At 41.3% G+C, this 19,753-nt stretch overlaps 1 protein-coding gene across 1 annotated transcript in view; it reads left to right on the top strand.

Moving 5' to 3' along the window:
- The window catches only part of CFAP54 (cilia and flagella associated protein 54), a 360,163-nt gene that overhangs the window by 44,864 nt on the left and 295,546 nt on the right, over positions 1 to 19,753 (top strand). Inside the window, exons 12-17 of the mRNA XM_062202023.1 lie at positions 860 to 945; positions 2,855 to 2,989; positions 4,661 to 4,808; positions 10,260 to 10,336; positions 17,806 to 17,934; positions 18,302 to 18,428. Of these exons, the coding sequence (XP_062058007.1) occupies positions 860 to 945; positions 2,855 to 2,989; positions 4,661 to 4,808; positions 10,260 to 10,336; positions 17,806 to 17,934; positions 18,302 to 18,428 (702 nt within the window). The remainder of the gene's footprint in view (positions 1 to 859; positions 946 to 2,854; positions 2,990 to 4,660; positions 4,809 to 10,259; positions 10,337 to 17,805; positions 17,935 to 18,301; positions 18,429 to 19,753) is intronic.

The following is a 19,753-nucleotide window of genomic DNA, read 5'->3' as shown; positions in this document are numbered from 1 at the left end:
GCAAGCTAGAAAGTGGGCATATGTGGCTGGCGTGCCCTGATAGTAGTGATCGAGTCGGGGAATGTGGTAGGTTACAAGGTCAGAGAAGTAGCTGGCTGCCAGATGGTAAGGATGCAGACTGAAATTTGAGCAACAGTTTTGAGTAGAGGATGTGGCTTCTTTTTACAGGGCGGTGAGTCAAAGGGCAGTCACCAGACTGCTTGTAGTAAGGGAAGATTTGATATTTTCCTCTCCTACCAGCAGGCAGGATTTTCTATTCTAGAACTTTTGAAGTCTTAAAAACCGTTATGGTGTTTGTAACTGGAAATTTGCAGCAGCCTCTACTTTTTAGACTAGTGAGAATTGTTTAATTCCATGTTTGACCATTCTTCAGAGATTGCATGGCTTCTCGGGTGTAGGACATAACTTGTACCAAGTAGTAATGCATTTTTTTTTCTTTTTGTGGTTTCTAGATACACATAGAAATGTGTATTATTTTTCTTTTAATTGCCATATTTTATATGTACCTGAGTATTATAAGCCTTTTCTACTGATTTTTGGACATAGTTGGCAGAACTATTTCAGATTAACAAGATGGTCTATCGCTAGAGACTCAAGGGGCTCAGGAAGTTCTGCTGTTACATTATTATTTTCCATTTCCATTACATTTCTTCTGGATTTATTAGAATATGTTACAACCCATGACAGATATTCAATTTTTGATTAGAGCCACTTTGATTAATTTTCACATAGAAACATTTCAATTGTCCTGTTGAAACAATGTTTGCCCAGGAATCTTTGTGTCATTTTTGTCAAATTTTTGTGCCTTTTTCTGCTAGAATTTTGTTTTGCTTACTTTTCCTCTACTTTGTAAATTTAGATACTTCTGGGAAGGCTTCTGGGTATTCAGAAGATATTTTCCATTTGGCAGCAACTCTGTATTCCTGTGTCTGCTCCTCTCCCCAGGTGACGTAGCTATTTGGGTTATGTTATGTTATGTTATTTTCCACTTCTTCTGGGTTTGTTAGTTTGTGTTATAACCGTTACAGGTATTTATTTTTATAAAAAACTTTTAATTTTTGATTAATTTTTAACAGATTCAATGTAGGTATAATTCTAAGAACATAGTGATATTCCCTTCCTCTGCCCTCCCCATTCTTTCTTCTCCCTTTCTTTCTTTTTTGTGTTTTTGAGATAATATTTTAAATTTACATTATAGTAAAAAGGCTTAATACTTCACCAAATAAGAAGCTTAACAAGGGAAAAGCAAAAAGACCCTAGTTTAGTGGGAATATAGACAATGACTGTATCCAGTGATTGAATGGAAAATTGACCACTTCACCCATATATGATAGATTCTAAGTAATCACAGGTCATTAAAACTATGGTAGTATAATGTTCTTAACCATTGGTTTGACAAAGCTATAAAACATTGTTTTATAAAACTGTATTTGCAGCAATACTGATACACACAGACATTTCTTTCTTTTTTTAAAAAAATTTTAGCTCCCATGTATAAGGGAGAACATGCAGTATTTGTCTTTTTTTGTCCCCCTTATGTCACTCAACATGATATTTAATTTTTGAAAGCATGATATTCAGCAGAAAATGTATAGTGGGAGGGCCAAAAAATTACAAACAAGGTTTAAAAGGGTAATAGACTTCTGTTTTTTATAAAAAATCATATATATCTGAATTCAGTTTCAACTGAACATTTATTGATCTTCATTATGTTCCTAAGCCTTGTCCTAAAGGTAATAAATATTTCAAATTAAGTCTTGAAGCTGCATCAAAGGAGCTCAAACCTTGGTATATATATTTCTTCCTTTCTTTCTTTTTTTTAATTTGCAAAAGGGAGCGAGAGATCAAATAGGAGAGAATGTGCTAACTCCTATCCACTTCCCAAAGTCCCGCAGGGGCTAGGCCAGGCCTAGGAGAGAATGTGCTAACTCCTATCCACTTCCCAAAGTCCCGCAGGGGCTAGGCCAGGCCAGAGCTGGGAGGTGGGAATTCAATCCAGATCTCCTGTGTGGGTGGCAGGAACCCAATCGTTTGAGCCATCATTCCTGCCTCCCAGAGCCTGTGTTATTAGCAGGTAGCTGGAGTCAGGAGCCAGATCTGGGACTTGGAAGTGGGATATAGGCATCTTAACCTGCGTCTTAACTGGCTGGCTGAATGGCCACCCCGGAGTTTGGTATGTTTTCATCAGAAATCCCTTATCTTTCTAGTTCAGATATAATGAATAACTTTAGTTTTCTTTGCAAAGAGCCTAGGAGCTGTACCTCTGAATAATTTATGGATGCCCAATGTGAAGCTGTGTTTAGTTTCTGCCTGTACTTCTTGTCTGTATCCTTTCCCCGCTTCCTGTTCTCATTCCAGTTGGGTTAGTAGTTTATCTGCCCTCCCAATTCTTTGTTAGCTAAATGCAGGAGTCTTAGAGAACAGTATATATAAATTTCAAAGTTGGATGGGACTAGTTGGTTTTCATACGTGTCTACAAATGTCTGGGTCTTTTCTTTTTAGAGAGGCAGAAGTAACATGAAGAAAGTGTGTGTTACAAATGAGAGCTCTAGAGCTGTACTGTTGGGTTCATATTCCTCTGACCTGCTTCTTTCTGGTCATTTCATTTTGGGAAAAATCACCTCACTTCATCTCCTTGTTCTTCAGTTGGTGAAGTGGGGATGAGAGTAATAATACCTTCAATAGTACTTCATCCGTCAAGTGGGAGTAAGAGTGATAGTCACTCACCTCTTGGGGTTGTTAGGAGGATTGAGTGAGTTGTATATATAATACTCTTAGAGTAGAACCTGGTACACAGTAGATGTTGGTTTAGCTTATTATTCTTACTCATTAGCTTTATCACTTTTCTTTTCAGGACGTTCTGCCTGATAAAGAAATCATCGTGGACATGATAATGTTCCTGTGGCAGAAATGCAAATTAGGAATTCAGCGATTCAGTATGACTGGAAGTGATTATGCAAAATTCACCCTGAAAATCAGTACTAACAAAGTATCTCTTTTTTTGCTTTTTGCATTATATTATCCATTTATCTACTTGAATAACTAGTATAATTTGCATATGTATTTGTTAAGATGTTCTTCTTTATGCTGAGTGAGCCTTTCCTTTAATGTGTATTCTTGTATCCCTGCCCCACTTTTATTAGTTTTGGTGGGTCAAGCTTTAAACAGAGGAATGAACATAGTGAGCTGTAGCTCACATGAGCTTGGATAAATTTGTTAGGAAGACTAGTACTACAGAATACAAGTAAGCAAGGATTTTAAGTTTTTCTTTCCTTCAATAATATGGCTAGATGATTTAAGAGAGCTGATCTATGGGAAGGAAGAAATTGAGCATTTGAGTATTACAACTGGGAAACATGGAAAAAATACTTTAGTACCAACAAATATTTTAGCTCCAGTGGTTCTAAGGCTCCTGAGATCAGCTCTATTAGAATTTTTGTCACCTATTCCTGTTAAGATGTGAGTGCGTGAATATTTTTTGTCATCTTAGATCCCCAAATGTGAATACTGGTTTTATGTGCTAAGTATTGGGGATATAGGCATGCAGGACAGTTTCTAAGGCTCCTAGTATGGAGTATGAAACCCCAGAGTCTCCTCACTGATTTGGAGGACTTTAATGGTGATCATAACTCCCAGTTCAAAGGGAGAATGAGAACTTTGAGGATACAGATACTGTTTATTGCTACATAAAAAGAGCAGATCATCCATTTGCCATTGTGGCCATAGATATATAGGCTATAAATTTAAATGAATCGTCTTTATGAATTTATATAGCAGACTAGTTATTAAATATCCTTTTAGAGGATTTTTATATTATTTAAAATTAAGGTGCATTAATGAAAGGAGGAGGTACCTGCATGACATTTTCATATGATTAGAGGATGGTCATTTTTTTTCCCCACCACAATACTACTTTGAATAAGTTTTATTCTACTTGAATAAAGTTTTATTTATTTTTAGAATTTTATTTGAAGGTGGGTAGAGATCAATCTTTTATCTTCTAGTTTAGTACCCAAATGCCTGCACCAGCAAGTGCTGGGTCAGGCCAAAGCCGGGAGCCTGGAACTCAGCCTGAGTCTGCTAAGTGAGTTGGAGGGACCCGAGTACCTGAGTCCATCCCTGCTGCCTGCCTGGGTATGCGTAAGCAGGAAGCTGATTAGAAGCAGAGTAGCCAGCACTGGAACCAGCGCTTTGATGTGGGATGAAGGCATTCCAAGCAGTCTGTTTTTGTTTTTTGTTTTTTAAGATTTATTTTATTTATTTGAAAGGCTGAGTTGGGGGGGGGATTGAGAGAGAGATCTTCCATCAGCTGGTTCACTCCCTAAATGGCCACAACTGGAGCTGAGTTGATCCGAAGAGCCAGGAGATTCTTCTGAGTCTCCCATGTGGATTCAAGGGCCCAAGCACTTGGGACATCTTCCACTGCTTTTCCAGGCACATTAGAAGGGAGCTGGCTCAGAAATGGAGTGGCTGGTACTCAAACCAGTGCCCATATGGGATGCCAGCACCACAGGGCTGGAGGCTGGGGCTTTAACCCAGGGCACCACAGCCCTGGCCCTAAGGATGGTCATTTTAAGGAAGTACTAAGGTTTGAAGAATGTGACTCCTCTACAGTGCAATAGACTTTTAATGGACTTGGGTGTGTATTTTCTCTTTTTAGTGGGTGTATCTTCTGTGGCAGATAAATGAAGTCATTCATTCCTGTAAGATGGAAGACATTGACGTGGTGGTGGTGGCAGAGGTCACACTACGATTAAGTGAAATACTGGAGTATCTAGGAAGCCCACAAAGAAAATTTAAAAATTTAGGTAAAATATTGAATGAAAAAGTATGAGATTTTTAATATATGCATACATAAAAAGAAATACATAAGTGTAAATTAGAACAGAAGCTAACTTGTGTTAATGGAAACTAGGCATTTCAGTGTTGTGCTTCTTGATGATTTATAATTGGAGATAACACAGGTTTCATCAAGTGGATGCAAAGAATGTTATATGCTCCATGGTTTAAGTGGCAGACAATATTTTTTGTTGTCTCCTTGCTCATATATCTCTATTAATTGCTACCTATACCTCTTTTGCTCTCCCCTCTCTCATTCTTTCTATTTTTCTTTCTTTTATCACCTTTCATAATTTTTTCTCTTCCATTTCTCAAAAGAGTGAATGTTTTTTGAAGGAAGAACATGTTTTTTGGTCACCATTGTACTTTTTTTTAAATAAATATTTTATTTATTTATTTGAGAGGTAGAGTTACAGACAATGAGAGGGAGAGACAGAGAGAAAGGTCTTCCTTCTGTTGGTTTACTCCTCAGATGGTCACAACAGCTGGAGCTGGGCCGATCCGAAGCCAGGAGCCAGGAGCCTCCTCCCGGTCTCCCACGCAGGTGCAGGGGCCCAAGCACTTAGGCCATCCTCTACTGCTTTCACAGGCCATCACAGAGAGCTAGATTGGAAGAGGGGCAGCCGGGACTAGAACCGGCACCCATATGGGATGCCAGTGCCGCAGGCGGAGGATTAACCTACTGTGGCTCGGCACCAGCCCCACCATTGTATTCTTGATACTCACACAGGGAGGCAGTTCAAATATTTGTTGAATGGATGAATATCCTTCTACCTTTTGTCTCGTTTATTATTCTCCTTTCTAATTCTTCCCTCTTCTAATTCTTCTTTCTTCATTTCTTCTGTTTTTCTTCCTTATCCTATTTAAGAAATATGTATTTGTTTTTATTTGAGAAGGAGAAAGAGAGAGAGAGAGAAAGAGAATATGTGTGCAAGCTCCCATCTGCTGGGTCACTCCCCAAATTACTGCAGTGGCCAAGGCTGGTTTGGGCCAAAGCTAGGAGTCAGGAACTCAACTCAGGTGTGCCATGTGGGTGGCAGGAGCTCAACTGCTTGAGCGATCACAGCTGCCTCCCTGGGTTGGCACATGTAGGCACCTGGAGTCAGAAGCCAGAGCTGGGAACACAAGCAATCGGATACGGAGCACTGTGTCCTAGCGTGTGTATTAACTGTAAGGCCAGCTGCCGGCCCCCACTGACCTGTTTTTGCACTCATTTCTTACACACTCTCCTACTCTCCCTGTCTGCCATCACTCCTCCTTCCAGGAGATGCCGTCTCTCAAAAGATGGTCAAAACTCTGAACCGTCTGTTTCATTGGGAAACTCACAGGTAGAGAATGAGGTGTGGATGTCCATGGTGTAGCTTCACTTTGCCGTTTCATCCCACTTGCAGAGTCTGTGTGACATTTGGAGGACTTTGTAAGAAAATAATCATTGCTCCAGAGATTCACTAATGTGGCTCTGCTTGTCCTCAGCAGTTGAGTGTGGCTTTGCAGATGGCGTTTTAGAGCTGTGGTTATCAAGCTTTGATGCTGCAGGCACCGCCTGGGGACTTGTTTAAACTCTAAGACCCAGGCTCTTTTGGTTGTAGTTCAGCTGGCCTGATTGTTCTCACCTTCGTTAGCTTCCCAAGTGAATGTGACCCCAGGTTGGGGGTCTTCAGTCATTTAACACATTCAGTGGCTTGAATTCATTTTTTTAAAAGATTTATTTATTTATTTGAAGGTCAGAGTTACACAGAGAGAGGTGAAGCAAAGAGAGAGGGAGAGAGAGAGAGAGAGAGAGAGAGAGAGAGAGAGAGAGGTCTTCCATCCAATGGTTCACTCCCCAAATGGCCGCAATGGCCGGAGCTGTGCTGATCCGAAGCCAGGAGCCAGGAGCTTCTTCTGGGTCTACCACGTGGGTGCAGGAACCCAAGGACTTGGGCCATCTTCCACTGCTTTCCCAGGCCATAGCAGAGAGCTGGATTGGAAGTGAAGCAGCCAGATCTTGAATTGGCACCCGTATGGGATGCCGGTACTTCAGGCCAGGGAATTAACCCACTGTGCCACAGTGCTGGCCCCTGAATTCATAATTTTGAAATGTCTTAAAATGCCTTTCTCCTTTTTAAAACTTGTTTTATACAGAATTTCAAATATAGAGAGAGGAAATAAGTCACTTAGATCCATTATCCCAGCACAAATAATTATTAACATTTTCCCAATCTTAATTCATCTCTCTCTGGGACACTTTTCCCTCCCTAGAGTGTTTTAAAGCAGACATCATGACATTTCAGCAATGACTATCTCTCTCTTTCTCTGTCTTTTAGATAAGGATTGTTTTTACACAGAGCCACAGTGCTATTATTATTATACCTTACAAAATTAGTAGTAATTTCCATGTCACTGATTGCATTAAAATGTCTTCCTTTCTCACTTTTTTAAGGCTTTTTTTTTTTTTTTTTTTTTTTTTTTTAAAGAAACTGTCTTTTCTTGAAGGATTCCCATATTCTGGAATTGGCTATTTGCCTCCTTGTTCGGTTAACTTGTTTCTCTGCCTGGTGGTCACATCTGAGGGCTAACTGAGATTCAAGTGATAGCTTGTCAAAGCGAATTCTTGCCAGTTATCTTATTTTTTGGCGAGAACACTCCATAGGCCTTGCCATTTACTCTCTATTGCCTTGACTCTAGAAGCGTGCAATGCTTGGTTGTCCCACTTTTTGTGCTGTAAAGATTTATCCCTAAGTTCAGGTGTTGTCAGCTGGGCTGTTTTCCTAAGCTAGTTCCTTAGAAGCAGATTCTTTTATTTTTTTAAGGGAAAGGTTTACTGGGGGAAACCGACAGATTGGATGGAAGGGGCCAAGAAGGCAAAGAGGCAGAAGGAGAGCATGAGAAAGATCAAGAGATAGACAGACCGAGAGATCAGGAGACGGGGAGAGAGAGTGAGGAGGGAGGGAGAGAGGGAGGAAGAAAGGGAGGCAGGGAGGGAGGAAGAAAGGGAGAGAGGGAAGGGGAGAGAGGTCAGGAGAGAGACAGAGAGATCAGGAGATGGGGAGAGAGAGAGGAGGGAGGGAGAGAGGGAGGAAGAAAGGGAGGGAGGGAGGGGGAGAGAGATCAGTAGAGAGCGAGAGACACAGAGAGATCAGGAGACAGAGAGAGAGAGAAAGGAGGGAGAGGGAGTGGGGGAGACGGAGTGGGAGAGAGGGAGAGTGAGATGGATGTTCAGGAACAGGTCCTTTGAAAACTTTGCCAGGGGGCGGGCAGGGAAGTAAGAGCAGCGAATCCCATTAGGGTGGAGGTGGAGCTTGTCACTAGTCCAACTGGAGAAGCAGATTCTAAGACAGTAATTTGATTGAAGTGGTTCATTTGGGATCTTCTCCAGGGAAGCACAGTGAGGGAATGGAAAAGTGTTACAGGGAAGGAAGGAAGCCTGTCGAAGTACAGAAAGTTAATGAGCAAACTGCTGTTTGTGGGTTCAGGGCTTACTTCCTTGCGGGTCCTCTGGGAGACTATATGGCAGGTGCCTCTGAGAGCTGGGAGATAGGGTATTTAAACCACTTTTGTTGTCCTCTCTTGAAGGCTTCTGGGAGTGGAGGTGAGAAGCTGGAAGGGCTGCTACTAACTTCTGTCATTCCATTTGCATTTATTATATTGAATTCTTCAGTGAAGAACTTTTATCATCAATTTTTTTTGTTACTCTGGTTATTTTTTGAGTGTGTGATGGACATTTTATTTGCTCAATATCTTGTAGAAAGAATTTGAAGGTTTGGACAATGATTTCGTCCAGAGAAGGTTTATACTTGCTTTTACTGGATGCATGAAGACACTAATTCTTTGGATCCCTTTATTCCAATTTTAGAGATATTTTGAAACTGAGATGTTCTGTCTTTGAATACCTACTTTCAGTTCACCTAGCTCCAGAAGGCAGTCCCTTCTATCTTTTATCCTTGTTGGGCCCTGAATCCCAATTCTTGTTACTTTAGCTCCTCCAGGCTGCCAAAAGGACTATTCAGCGTCTCAGTTTTCCTCTGTGGAACTGATGTAAGTGCCAAGTGGGAGAAGCAGCTCTAATGCTGCTCTGTATGCTCCGTATCCCTTTCCAATATCCTGGCCCTGAATTTTTTTTCACTGTCTTCTTAACTTGTAGATTTTTTTTTTTTTTTTTTTTTGGACAGGCAGAGTTAGAGAGAGACAGAGAGAAAGGTCTTCCTTTTCCGTTGGTTCACCCTCAAAATGGCCGTCACAATCGGCATGCTGCGGCCAGTGTGCTGCACCGATTCGAAGCCAGGAGCCAGGATCCAGGTGCTTCTCCTGGTCTCCCATGCGGGTGCAGGGCCCAAGCACTTGGGCCATCCTCCACTGCCTTCCCGGGCCACGGCAGAGAGCCGGCCTGGAAGAGGGGCAACTGGACTGGAACCCAGGGTGCCGGTGCTGCAGGTGGAGGATTAGCCAAGTGAGCTGTGGCGCCGGCCTAGCTTGTAGATTTTTTAAAAAAATGTGCTTTCCAGCTTTTCCACAATCAGGAGAATTTTCCCAGATTACTCATTACTGGAGGCAAAAAGCCTAGTGATTACTTTTTGAAAAAATCTGTTTCTTATTCAATTATATTGTTTGGTTTGCTTGTTACTTTTAGGAGATTATTATTTTAATTGTCTGAGTAGGAATGGGCTAAAGGCAAGGTATCAGTCTTTTTTCATGTTTAAGTTCTAAAGTACTAATTGCAGTATAATCCATTTATAAATTAAAAAACTTCTATATTTATGTAATGAGGGATTGCCCCATTTATATATTTAAATGTTTATTACCTTCCTAAGAATGTTATTTTTGCCACCTTATTGGCACATAAAACATACAGTGCAAGTCATTCATCTATACTATTTCAGTCTGCTTCAAGATGTTTATCAGGCTGTTTATTAAGTAATACATCATTCAGTTTGAATTATTAAAAAATTTAAAATAGAAAACCAACATTGCCTTGTAAACATTTATATTTGCATTCCTATAACTTAAACTCTTTTCTGATACTTGTCCAAACTTTAGGCTTTTATGCTATTATTTTCTGAATGCTTTCAAATGGATTTGTAGAATATATTGGAAGATCAATCTCTGTACTATGTATTGGGTTATTGTAAACATGATTCTTGATTTGGTTTGTTATATTGCAAGATGCTGTTGAATGTAATAGTTGCATGGAAGAAACAATTTGGTATTTACTCAAATTCTAAAATGTTGGACTTCATATCATGAGTAATTAAAAAGATAACCAGTTGAGCACAATGTTTTTCATGATTATCATTCACGGCTACATTTCCATTTGTCTCTTTTCTCTGGTTCCCCCTTCTTTCCCTTTGTTTCTTCCTTTGTCTTATACTCTTCTCCTCTTCTTATTTTTCTTTTTTCCCCTCTTCCTCCTTTTCCCTTTCTCTCTTTTTTTTCTTTTCCAGATTTGTCTTCAAGAAAAGCTACCGAAGAATCCCCTGGGACTCCAAAGGGGATCTCTGAAATTCTTCCAATATTAAAGGTATTATAACACTCAAAATGTGAATTTTTATTTTCAGATAATATGAAATTTATAATTGCATAATGGCTCATTATAGAAATAATTTTGAATGTTTAGTATTTAAAAATGTGTGGTATCTTTAAACAGAACTACAGGGACTTTTTCTGCCCTTTGCTTTCTCTAGAAAAAAAATCTAGTCAGTACCAAGAATTAACTAGATAAAATATCTTAAAAGTATTCATAGTTACATTTTCTCTGATGTTTTGAATGTATGTGATTGAGAGTCTTACAGGGCAATGATGTTCTACTCAGCATATGCCTTTGATGGATTAAATGAGTTCCTACCTGTTTAAGTGCTGTTGACAGTCTGGCACATGGGAGCTTCTCAGTAAGCATTTGCTTAAGAGGAGATAGGAGACGGGGGAGACAAGTGGCTATTCCTCTTCTTCAGTGTGCTTTTTTTATGATATGAGAATTTGAATTATTTCCGAGTATTGTGGATGGTGTTGTTCTGTAGAGCTGAATGGGATTTGGGGGAACTGCCTCCTATACATAACACACATTTATTTATAGGCAAAGCCTAGAACAGCATTCTGTACACTCTGTGATACTAGCGCTGTGTTACAGATAGCGATGGCATTGGCATGGCCAAGCAATCCTGAGTGACTTTGGATTAAATACAATAGCTTTCTTTACTGTGAGGCTTCTCAGAATCATTGGTTTGTTGTGGGCCTGTGATTTTCCAGGAAGGAGATATCGGACAACCTATGTTCCATTATTTGAGTATGGAACCCCTTTTACCCATCATGGAAGACCTGTTTAGGATATGTCTACTCTGTGGATTCTAGTTGAAAAGTACTTTTCTAGAGAGAAAGCGTGGTGAACTGGGGTTTGGTTTGCCTGATTAATTCCTAAAATATAATCTTAAATTATGAATGTATGTTGGAGGATACTTCAAGATATAAAAACTGAAGAAAAATGTATGTAATTTTATGACCTAAATATCATTTTTCTATGTTCTCTACTAGTCTGTACGCACATTTCTCCTATATACTTTAAATCATTTCCACCTTGTACATATACCTAACACATTTGGATGCTGCATAAATGGTTGTTATATCATACTGTTTAGGGAATAATGGCAAGGAAAAATGTCTGCACTCGTTCAATACAGAGGCAGTTTTCCCCCCTGAGTGTTTCCAGTCTGTGATTGGTTGAATTAATGAGATGAAACCCATGGATGCTGAGGGTCAACTATGCAGATACAACTCACCTCCTGTACTAACCTCTCCTAATCACACTGCCTTTCCCCACAGCTAGGAGTAACTGGTGTCCTAAATATCAGGCATTGTAATACTAATTTTACCTATGCTTGTGACCATAGTGTGGCATTATTTTACTCATTTTAAATTTATGTAAATTGTGCTTTTTTTCTTCAGTTTGCGTTTTATCCTCAGCATTGTGTTTGTGAGATTCATCCAAGTTGCTTCATTTTCACTGCTACATCTAACTTGCCCAGAGTCACACAGTGGTAGAGCAGGGATTGGAATTTAGGTGTTCTGCCTTCAAGGTTCAGTCTTTTAGTCACTGTGCTGTGTTGCCCTTTGGCTTAAGAAAAATCATCTTCAGGATATTTATGTAAAAGATATTTTTCTAAGACCTACATGTAAGTGACATTGATTGGCTTTTTTTTTGTTTTAAAGATTTATTTGTTTATTTGAAAGTCAGAGTTACAGAAAGAGAGAGAGAAAGAGAGAGAGAGAGGTCCTCCATCCGATGGTTCACTCCCCAATTGGCCGCAATGGCTGGAGCTGTGCTGATCCAAAGCCAGGAGCCAGGAACCTCTTCCGGGTCTCCCACGTGGGAGGACTTGGGCCATCCTCCACTGCCATCCCAGGCCATAGCAGAGAGCCAGATCAGAAGTGGAGCAGCGGGCACTAGAACTGGCGCCCATATGGGATGCTGGTGCTTCAGGCCAGGGCGTCAACCTGCTGTACCACAGCACTGGCCCCATCAATTGGCTTTTAATAATATACCTATTCCACTGGGTTGATACACAATTTAAATGAAATATTTGTGACATTGTGGAAACCAGAACCTGACACATAGTAGCTATGCATGTTCTATATGGAGCATATATTTAAAATATATGCATGTTCTATATGGAGCATATATTTAAAAATTTTTTTTAAATTTTTAAAATTTATTTGACAGGTAGAGTTATAGAGAGTGAGGGAGAAAGAGAGAAAGGTCTTCCTTCCATTGGTTCACTCCCCAAATGGCTGCTATGGCTGGTGCTGCGCCGATCTGAAGCCAGGAGCCAGGTGCTTCTTCCTGGTCTCCCATGCAGGTGCGGGCGCCCAAGCACTTGGGCCATCCTCCACTTTCCTCCCGGGCCACAGCAGAGAGCTGGACTGGAAGAGAAGCAACCGGGACTAGAACCCAGCACCCATATTGGATTCCGGCGCCTCAGGTGGAGGATTAACCAAGTGAGCCACAGCGCCAGCCCCTCAACTTAAGATTCTTAAACTCACCGGAAAGGGAGCAAAGTGGGGGAAAAGAGTGAAAATGTATTGTAAGGAGATTCATTTTCTCATCTAGCAGAATCTTAAGGTCAGATAAATTGTATGTTTTGCATATACATGTTAGATTTCAAAAAGTTTATGGAAAATGTATTTAAAAGATATATTTTTATAGTGTCAAATTTGAAATCTATGCATAGTCTTTTCATAACACGAATTTTCCACGAACTTTTTGAAAACCCCTTGTTCATGCCATTATTTTTAAAATACCAGATGCTATTATAATTACATGACATAAAACTATTTTAAACTTTTACTGGACACATAATATCTATTTCTTCAACAAATGGGTTATAAAATTACAATAACTAATGAATATCTGCATTTTAGGACTAATGCAATTAAAAGATTAGTGTAAACAAAGCTTTAAGCCCAGTACCTGGAACATATTTTAATTAAATACTAGTTCTGATGGTGATGATGGAGATGGTAATAAAGATATTGATGGTGGTGAAGATGATGATAGAATGTGGGTGTATGTGAGGCCTTTGACATTTTTTTAAATTAATTTTTTAATTTTTTAATTTTTTTTAAAATTTTTTGACAGGCAGAGTGGATAGTGAGAGAGAGACAGAGAGAAAGGTCTTCCTTTGCCGTTGGTTCACCCTCCAATGGCTGTTGCGGCCGGCGCACTGCGCTGATCCGAAGCCAGGAGCCAGGTGCTTCTCCTGGTCTCCCAGGTGGGTGCAGGGCCCAAGCACTTGGGCCATCCTCCACTGCCTTCCCAGGCCATAGCAGAGAGCTGGCCTGGAAGAGGGGCAACCAGGATAGAATCCGGCGCCCCAACCGGGACTAGAACCTGGTGTGCCGGCGCCGCTAGGTGGAGGATTAGCCTGTTAAGCCACGGCGCCGGCCATGACAGTTTTTGATGTTAGGTATTTTCAGAGACTTCTTTTTCTGGCAAAATGGCAAACTTGATGGTCTAAAAAATGCACTTGCTAGAAAACACTGAGATCTCAGACAGACCTGAAGAAATTTCTTCAAGCACAATGAGAGCTCACAAGACCGTAAAGTAAATCCTGGGGCCAAAATAGAAATGGGAACTGGAAACCAGAGCAGCAAGACCAGGGTAGTAAGTTTCGGAGGGGGTGCTGTGGGAGGTTGGTGAGTATAGCTACAAAGAAGTTTCCGTATTTTAACAGCCATCCAGGGACAAGAGGTGAGGCCTGGGCACATGAGAGGGGCTCGGCACTGAGACAACATGCAGTTTTAGCATAAAGTTGGAACCTACAAAAGACTACATCCTAGGGAAAGGTAGACAAGGAAAAAGTCAGCCTGTTTGTGTAGGGAGATGGCTTGGGTACTGAGGAGAGTGGATGGGAGAGTCTCCTAGTGATTTATAACCTTGGGCCTTCCCGCAAGTAGGTTTCTTATTTCAATTCACACTACTTGTTTTCTTAGGAACCTCTCTGAGCCCACATCTTGAATGGGCATATATAAGTATAATCCAATTTTATATATGCAATGCAAGTGCGATTTAACATTAGAAATTCTGTAATGTGCTATATCACATTAGCAGATGAAAGGAAAAAATTTGAGTACTTCACTAGACAAACAGATGCAACAATCTCCCTTTAAGACTATAACTTACTAGTTAGGAATCGAAGAAAGCTTCTGTATCTGACAAAGGGTATCATCTAAAGACCTTCAATGAAGGTTATACCTATGAGAAGGTTAAAAGCAGTCTTTTCATTCTGATACAACTACATAAGGACACCTGTTATTCTGTTCAACCTGCCCTGGAGGTCTTAGACAGGTGACTAATAAAGGAAAAGCAGGGGTTCAAAGATGGCCTAGTAGAGGTGCCCAGTACTCTCCTGCTCCCCTACAGAGAAGAGGCAAAGCAGTCTATGGTTCACAGCATTTTGAGAACCCAGCCCTCTGCAGTTTACCACTCTCTTGAGAATGGAGCTGCTGCTGTCAGAATTCATACCTCCATAGAGGACAGCAGCCTCTGCCTGTCCCCATCCTTGGGCCCCCACAGACACCCCACCATGCTAGCCCAGGAAGCTACAGCTAGACCCAGCAACGCAACTGTGACCCCAGTGCGGAAGCCCATGCAGTGCTGTACACTACAGTGGGTCAGCTCAGGGAGGGGAAGGGTGCTGCCCCTAGAACCTGGAAGACAGCACTTTGGAACCTGGGGCCTGTCACCCTCCACTGGCTGCTGCCCCTGACTCTTGTGGCTGGCCCATGCAGCTCTCAGTGCCAGCACGGGCCATGCACAGCCTGTAGCCACTGAGGGTGCACACAACACATCTCTGTGCCCTCAGGGCTACCATTGTTAGAAGTCCCCACCAGCAGTGGAGCACCACTCAATGTGCTGTACAACCAGTACCACCACTGCCGTTGCCAGAGTGGCCACACAGTGGTTGCCTCAACCCAGCTGCTATGAACACCACATGCTCTTGGGCCATTAAAGACCCCCTCCCCCCAGCAGCTCTTGGAGACAGACAAGCAGCATGCCCAGAAACATCAATTACAGTTGAGAAGCTTTAGGGAGACTACAGTACAGTGCCATGCCCATTTGGGATGAAAATCAACAGAATCTCCATCTAGATGTCCATCAGCAGAAGAGTGAATTAATAAGTTGTGATATATTCCTCAAGTTAACACTACTTCATTGTAGCTATGAAGATTATTAACTTACAGTAGACTTGAACTAGAGTCAGCTTGGCATCATTACAATTCCCTTCTATAATCACCTCTGAATTATAGGGTGGACTCTTGAAATAATATTTATAGCATTGTATTTCCATATGGTTCTAGGTTAGTCTTTTAATAAGGGGCATTTGCCTGAATTTGTGGTGCAGAGAAAACAGCATACTTATTTGGGATGTGTGAATTTACCAGCTGTGCTGAGCAAAGTCTTGCAACTCACCTGTGTCAGGGCAGGAAGAACTTAAGGTTGTGAACTGCAGAGGATTCCGAGGGAGCCCTTGAGAATCGCATGAAACACAATTTTCACCCACAGCTGTCTTGATCTTTGCCTTCCAACTGTGATGGGTACCTCTATGTCTTTGCATTAAGTCCTTTTCTACTTGAAGTATCTGGAGTAGTTCTATTTTCATAAACAAGCCCCGAGCAATCCATTGAGTCACGAACACCAGCATGAGTAAGTTTCAGTAGCATACAGTTGAATGAAGAAAGCAGCCTTTTGTAAGAGAAATTTTAAAAATATGGAAAGTGATATTGCATATTGTTCAGGACACAGGCAGTAAAATTTAAAAACATGGAAAAGAACGGTAAAACCAAATCCAAGGACAGTGCTACCTCTAGGGGCAGAAGAGAGGAATAACATTATAGGAAGTTACAATTATTCATGCACATGTATGCTTTATTCCCTAACAAATTCTTGAAAAAATATGGAAAATTTGAAAGATGTTGCCCTTTGTATTTTCTATGTTTGTGAGAATAATTCCCTTCAAAAGATGTTTCGTTTTTAGCAGTCACCATGCAGACTCTTGCGTTTGCTGGACTTTCAGTCTAAATTTCCAGCTCTATGATTCTGAGATTTAACAAAGAGTCAGCTTTTCAAGTTATGGATATGAAAAGGCCAAATTATGTGAGCTCTGTTTTTAAAATCACCTGCATATTTGGTTTAATGAGCATTTCGAAAACAGTTAGTGAAAGTTCTGTGCACGCTTGTGAAAAGCTTATGTTTAGAAAAATGAAATTTATTATCTTCACTTTTACTGATTATATTTACAGTAAATAAAAAATAGATGAATTTAGTAAGAAACATAATATTGTTTATGTTGAATCAACTATTTAAATATCTGGATTTTTTTTTTGACAGGCAGAGTGGACAGTGAGAGAGAGAGACAGAGAGAAAGGTCTTCCTTTTTGCTGTTGGTTCACCCTCCAGTGGCCGCCGTGGTTGGCGCGCTGCGGCCGGCGCACTGCGCTGATCCGACGGCAGGAGCCAGGTGTTTATCCTGGTCTCCCATGGGGTGCAGGGCCCAAGCACTTGGGGCATCCTCCACTGCACTCCCTGGCCACAGCAGAGAGCTGGCCTGGAAGAGGGGCAACCAGGACAGAATCCGGCGCCCCGACCGGGACTAGAACCCAGTGTGCCGGCGCCGCAAGGCGGAGGATTAGCCTATTGAGCCACGGCGCCGGCTCTTAAATATCTGGATTTTTAAAAAGATTTATTTTTTTATTTGAGAGAGATTGATTTTCCATTTGCTGGTTCACTCCCCATATGACTAGAAAGAGACATCTTCCATCTGCTGTTTCACTTCCAAAATGACCACAATGGCTAGGGCTGGGCCAGGGTGAGGCCAGGAGCCAAGAACTCTGTCTTGGTCTCCCACATGGGTGGCAGAGACCAAAGTACTTGAAGCATCAACTGTTGCTTTCCCAGGCACATTGCAGGGAGCTGGATTGGAAGTTGAGTAGCTGGGTCTTGAGCTAGAACTCCAACACTCCAACGTGGGCTTCCAGTGTCATAAGCAACAGTTTAATACTATACCACGTATACCACGATGCCAAATCCTAAGTATCTTTTTTTTTTTTTTCAAAAATTTATTGCAGTGGCAGAGAGACAAACACACAGATTCACATCTGTTGGTTCACTCCTTAAATGTTGCAAAAACTGGAGCTGGCACACGCATGAGCTAGAAGCCTGAAACTCCATCTGAGACTCTTATGTGGGTGGCAAGGACTCAAGCATTTGAGCAATCACCTGCTGTCTCTCAGGGTCTGCATTTGTCGGGAACTGCAATCAGAAGTTAACCTTGGCCTCAAACCCTGGCACTTTGATATGGGTTGTGGGTGTCTCAACAAGCGCCTTAACAAGCCCCCACTGCTGGTTTTGATTTTTTAACAAAAAAAGAGTTTTAAAATTTTGCATATGATTATTCCTCACATTTTCTTTTTCTTTTTTTGTTTATAAAATTATTTTAGAAAAAACCCATGGAGCTGTTATCTTTTGCTTATGAACTTCTTGACAAAGCAATTGATGGAATAAATTTGAATTGCATGTTAACTACTTTGCCAAATGGATCATCAGTAATTGACCACTGTTACGCCAAGGTAAAAATGGAAAAAGCTTACATTAGATTAAAGCTTTACTTAAGTAGGAAAAGTGCTGGCCTTGCCAGTAGGTAAGTAAACACGATTTGTGGTGGCTTTCCTCTCAGGCCAGAAATAGAGTCCTCTCTTCCCAGAATAAATCAAGGAGCATGAGAAGTCTTTGAATTTGTCAAAGAAGGGGACACTGGTGAATTCTAAGAGCATATTTGTTGTGTGTAAACCAATTACAGAGGATTCAGAAGTGAACAGAATTTAATGACTATAAGTAAGATGAGTATAACTTGAGTGATAATAGAATACAGCAATTTTTTGTCTGTTTTATAACTATATTTCTTTTTCTTTTTATAACAAATCTGCTGGACCAAAGTGCTCCAAAGATGCAGCTGGAGACACTTACAAACCAATCACAGCCAATAGTTTCATGATGGATTTGCATCTTGAATTAATTCAGGCTCAGCACCGAGTAGCCATCGTGCTTCTTGACCAATTGCAAGGTAATAGTCATCAAAGCAAATAACTGTTCTGAATGAATTTTAAGTCAAGTTCAACTACAGAGCCAGTTTAATTTGTAAACTGTATTCTTGTTGATTGTTTTCTGGATAAAGTTAGTTATTTTTTCTTCTCTGATTAATATCAATAGATACCTTTCATTATTGGTTTATACTTTGCATATAAAATCAGCTAATAACCTTCTAAAATAGTTTAATTAATTATACTTGTTTGAGTTATAATAAATTATTGGAATCTTGCTACCTTGGTGCCTACCAAGATCCGGGTACCTTATGAAGATTGGTACAAGTCAGACAGCGTGTACTTGAGCTTCTGGTTCAGTAAGCCAGCTATAGCCGTCAAGGTTAATAAATACGTTGGAATAGAAGTGAGCTAAGTCACCTGCCCTACCACCCTCCTGTCTACCCCCCAAACCCGCCCCCACTGCCTGTACCCCCTCCCCCAGCCTCCTTCCCCTAACCGCATTCCTTCCCCAACTCCTGGCTACTGCCCACCTTGCCCACGTACAACCCAACTTCCCACCCCCACCCCCAACCCTCCTCTAGGCTTAGGCCTGCCAGCGGCTAGCTACCCACCTCCCACTATCCCCCCTGGAGGGCAGCCACCCATGCTCCCACCCATCCCTCTGCCCCACATGCCGCCTGTCAGGGGGCTAGGGTGAGTGGCCTGGATGAGATAATATGACACCTTTTTTCTTTTGTTTTTAACCAGTTTTTCTAGCCAACCTGAAGATTAGTTTAAGTGGGTAAGCAGCAGGGTACCTTGTGTAATGCTAGGCAGTTGCAGTCCAGAGGATGGATCCTACTGCCCTCATGAAATCTGAGTGGTCCACGCATAAGATGGGGAGGGCGGCTTCAGTGTGGCCTGGGCAGCACCTCCGGTGGCCGACTGCAGGGGCGTCCTGTGTCTTGCCTGCACTGGGCTACTTCCTACGGGTGAGAAGGTTCACAAGCCCCATTGGCTCAATAAATAGCTTCAGTGAGGAGTGGATTTCCTTCTAGAAATCAGTGCCTATTTTTCCTGGAAACTCAGTTCTTAGTCCAGTTCCATCTGAAGTCAAGCTGTCGTCATTGTGCTCATTCAGTGACACTCTCCTGTGACACCGTGAGATGAACCACTCCGACTTACAGATGGCGCATCCTTTGTGTTCGGATTATACTGGAGGGCTTACCATGTTGGGTGGCTTTTTTCTTTTTCCTCCAAGGAGTAGGAGAGAAACATACTTGGAAAGTAATGTGTATTTACATCTACTTGCAGATTCCTGTACATATTGATTTTTTTTTTTTTAAGTGTGAACGTTAACCACATA

The sequence above is a fragment of the Lepus europaeus genome, chromosome 10 (assembly GCF_033115175.1).
Source record: "Lepus europaeus isolate LE1 chromosome 10, mLepTim1.pri, whole genome shotgun sequence".
Lineage (NCBI taxonomy): Eukaryota > Metazoa > Chordata > Mammalia > Lagomorpha > Leporidae > Lepus > Lepus europaeus.
The sequence above is the reverse complement of the archived record's forward strand: the minus strand, read 5'-3'. Positions and strand labels throughout refer to the sequence as shown.